Genomic DNA, 4,409 nt, shown 5'->3' with positions numbered 1-4,409 from the left:
GTGTCCGGTGCCTTGCTCAAAGGCACCACGGCAGTGCAGGAGGTGAACTGGTCGGGGACTTGAACCGGCGACCCTACGGCTCACAGTCCAAGCCCCTAGTGACTGAGCCACTGCTGTGTGTGTGTGTGTGTGTCTCAATACATGATAACATTTCCATGCGTGTGAGTTCTATACACATATTTAGATTTTCTGTCCACTTTCTACTTAACCTTGTAATATCACTGTGTCCGTTTGACTCAGCAATGACAGTAAAATGTTAACATTGCCAACAGCAGTGAAAACGTACATGACCAAACACTTAATCTGTATCAGATTTCCTTTGTGTCGGTAATTAGAATTGAATCTAATTATCAGTGTAACTAGGAATAGTGTGTGAAAAGTTGCAGTGCTGGCATTATTTACGCTGAGCAAAGACCCACCAGTATGACCCCTCTCTCAGAGGAGGGGATGGAGATCCGATGGCCCAGCATCTCCACAGTGGCTGAGCGCACGAAGGAGCCTTCAGAGTTTCCTCGCAGCTCATTCTTGCTGATCACAGTGAACGATGTCAGGGAGGGGTCGAGACCTGGGGAAGTTATTTATGTTAATGTTAGCAGTGTGACCATTGACTTAAAGGCCAGTGAACCTGAAGTGATGAATGCTAACTCAATTCAAGGATTTGGGACTCATTCCTGCACCACTCTATTTTTTTGGTAGTCATTTTAATGGAAAGAGTTGACAATGTGAGTGTTGAGCAGAGCAGACAGACCTGTGGTGTTGACCAGAACGTAGGTGCAGGTTCCCTGGAAAGAGTACCGCGTATTGTCAAATGTGCTGTAGTGCGGGTCGCCGAAAGCCCAGCACAAGGCTGTAGAATCAGGAACACACACTCCCTGGCCTTCTGACACCGCACAGTGCTCCTTTACTCTGCACTTAACCTCAGCACAAGGGTCTGCAACATACACCCACACACACACACACATACACAGGCACACACACACATACACGCACACAGGCACACACACGCACACACACACACACACACACATACACACACACATACACAGGCACACACAGGCACACACACACACACACACACACACACACACATCACACACACACACACACACACACACACACACACACACACACACACACACACACACACACACACACACACACACACACACACACACTCAGGCACAGGCACACACAAAAACACATATGGTTATTCAGGTTAAGAGAAACTCAAAGTAAGTGATAAAATAAAACACATGGGACAGCAAAATAGAAAACACTGTTAAAGTGTTGGCATTTTGAAGTTGTACATTTGTTATCACTGTTATAGGGAATGACACCGTTTACTTGCCTCTGTATTTACTTGTCTGAATCATTGAGCTCTGCCCCCTGTGTAATGCTGTATTGCTTTTCAGAGAGTTCCAAAGAGGTCAAGACATTTCTGTGACTCTGGACTCTGGAGGAACACTGAGCTGCTATGGACGTCTCACTTCCCCATTCTTCACATAGCTACATTTGAAATGAGTGAGTACAGTACACCTCCCTCAATATCTGTCAGGAGTTTGCGTTGTTATACTCAATCTGAATGATTCATCTGTACTCGCTGCTTAATGACAGCAGGCAGCTTTTTCCTTATTGAATTAATTGAGAATCACACTCACGCTGGCATTGAACATATTTCAACTATATAAATTATATTAAGCAGATATTTTAATTGTTTTTTTAAAGCTCTAACTGGTGTTGGTGCTAGCTCTGAATCAGATTTACTTTTAACATATGAACCCTTAGGACCCTCAGGTCCTCTGGTACTAGACTTCTAATGTAAAGATAAAACAAAGACGATTGTGGATCCACCTTCCAGAAGCCCTGAGGGGGCAGTGTTCTTTCTTTAGAGAGCCAACGCAAGACCCATCTTTTCAAATTGGCTTTAAAAATAGGTGCTGTTGCACCTGTAGCCACACCCACCTGTTATGTCACAAATAACTGACACACCCTGGAGTGCACTGATGCTGATAAGATGTTCTCCAGTACTGTGCATGCCTTGCTTCCTGAACACTACAGAACATGGCTAACAGTCAGGGATCAGTCCCACCTGTAGAGAAGCAGCCCAGCGCTCCGTCCTTGTTGCGACACTCCTGCCCCTGCTGGCAGCTGGTGGATTTGCAGCTGTACCTCCCCCCTTCACAGGCACAGCGCTCGGAGCAGCCCTCCAGCAACACTGATGTCCCTGACTGAAAATACATGAGAGCACACATCAACTTAAACCATCTTATGCCTAGCCTACTGAGATTTCCTTTTTTCGCTTAGATGTGTTTTTTATCCCATTAACACTTCAGAATCAGAAATAGTTTATGTCTCCCACAGCGGGGAAAAGTACAGTGTTATAGCAAAGGGAACAGTGAAGATAAAGGAAAAACGAAATAAGCAGACAGACATATTAAATAAAGAAGCGAGCATATGTTATTAAATACAAAACAGGACCAAACAAACAAAGAATATGTAGCAGCCTTATCAGAGTAACAAAACATAGAACAGTTTTGCATAGCAGCCAGTTAATTGTAAAAGAGTGTGTATTGCAGTGTTATTTCACAACAGTGCTGTTAAAGTCTTAGGTAGTGAATAGCAGCCAGTAATAGCAGTATTAAATGTAAAAGGTGTGTAATTTGCATACGACATCAAGGCCCCTTTCTGATATGAACGTAGTCTTGAGTGCGCCTTACATGAATTCATGATCAAAGTTGAATTTGAAATTGGACTAACAACATATTAGAAAGTGCTTGGCTCTCATCCTGTACTGAATAAACATTATGATGTGGATGATAGTAGTCACCCTGTAATATTTTCCGTCCACCACGCAGCCACACTTCTCCACGGGGACACAGCGGGCGCCGTCAGACATCAGGCTGTCGGCACACTGGCAGCCCTCCTGGCAGGAGGGGCAGGGGGCGGAGCTCTGCAGGGAGGAGCAGGTGGAGGAGCAGGAGGAGGAGCACAGCTCGTAGCGACTTCCTGCCACACAGCTCACAGCTGCAACAGCAAACAGTATTCATTTGAGTCAAATCTAAAAATATTAAGACAGTTTTTCTGATTTCTGTTTTTCAATCATTCACAAGTTGACTGTTTGATGGCATGTTTAATGATGTCCTGTACTGTTACATCAGATTAGAAGATGAAACGAATTAACGCGTACAGTCTCTGAAGTGACCTACATTTTCTTTTTAAATTCAATTAACACCCTCTAACAAATTCAAAAACTCAAATGAATTTTCTTTAATATTTTTGTTTTTATTGTTTAATGTACTTATTATCACAGGACCATCTTACTAAAGGACATGAGAGGGTAGAATCAGCCGCATTCAGAGAATGATCCGGCAGACTCACGACAGAAGCTGTCACTCCTCCAGGTCCTGATCTCTGCTCCGGCAAGCTGACAGGTCGTCACGTAGCTCTGGATGTGACGACATAGGACGGCCTGGCCCGCTCCGTCTGTCGACATCTCCCTGAAATACAAAACCTCTGTCATTAGGGAACAACTGGAAGGGCCTTAACAGAGAAACTTTAGTTTGGTGTAGGAACATTCTGCTTTATTATATTTGTTTTGTCTCTCAATGCTTTCATACTAAATGAGTGGCGGAGATCTGGGAACGTGGAGACAATGTTACAACACTGACTGGTCAGAGGGTGATCATATGATCAGAAAATATAAAGTACTTTGGTAATGTTAGAAATTAAAATCAATGTTTTGATGGTATAATGTAGCTTAAACATACCGTCAGTTTAAACGCTCTTTTATACTGAAAAACCAGAAATTATTGTGCACAAGCAGTGAAGCTTTTATTCTGAAAATCCTTCATCTACGGTTAGCATTTAGCATGTGGCTAATATACGATTTCCTAAAGAGGTGAATTGAGTAGCGAAATGACGTGGTGTGGTGAAAACAGAAACCTACTGATTTAACACTACAACTATAGATGTCGAGATATTACCATGCTGAATATTAAATGAAAGTACAGTTTATTTGAATACACTATTGTTTACAGACGAGAGTAGCATGTGACAACATCCGGAATGACCGGAAACCAAACCAGCCGTGAAGCATTTTCTGTATGTTTTATTTAGAGTATTGATTACAGCGTTTAGAATGTGTTACATGAAAAGTGATGAAAGAGAATATGAGGAGAAAAGGCGTGTTAAGCATATGTTGAAGGCAGTGGCGAAACTACCAGGGTGGCATGGGGTGGCAGCCGCCACCCCTGAAAAGGGGTCTGCCACCCCACCTGCCACCCCAGTCAAAAAATACCAACTGATGATTTATTGGATAATTATTATTAATATCGTTTTAAGATCAAAACAAATTCAAAACAATCCAAAATCGGTGTCAAACTGCAGAATGTCAAATTTGAAAAAGAAAC

The 4,409-nt window shown here is 42.8% G+C and overlaps 1 protein-coding gene across 1 annotated transcript; it reads right to left on the bottom strand.

The window, feature by feature from the left end:
* Nucleotides 1-419: 419 nt before the first annotated feature.
* On the bottom strand, nt 420-3,532 carry LOC104962261 (IgGFc-binding protein-like; the record flags this gene model as incomplete). The annotated part of the gene is made up of 5 exons (XM_010790683.1): nt 3,379-3,532; nt 2,828-3,024; nt 2,090-2,228; nt 749-931; nt 420-565 (listed from the first exon to the last, which is right to left on the bottom strand). Coding segments are annotated over exons 1-5 (807 nt in total), but the record flags the coding sequence as incomplete, so codon positions are not given.
* Nucleotides 3,533-4,409: the final 877 nt, after the last annotated feature.

Source organism: Notothenia coriiceps, unplaced genomic scaffold (genome assembly GCF_000735185.1).
Source record: "Notothenia coriiceps isolate Sejong01 unplaced genomic scaffold, NC01 NC01_scaffold00034511, whole genome shotgun sequence".
Lineage (NCBI taxonomy): Eukaryota > Metazoa > Chordata > Actinopteri > Perciformes > Nototheniidae > Notothenia > Notothenia coriiceps.
Note: the sequence above shows the minus strand (reverse complement) of the source record. Positions and strands in the feature narration are given on the sequence as shown.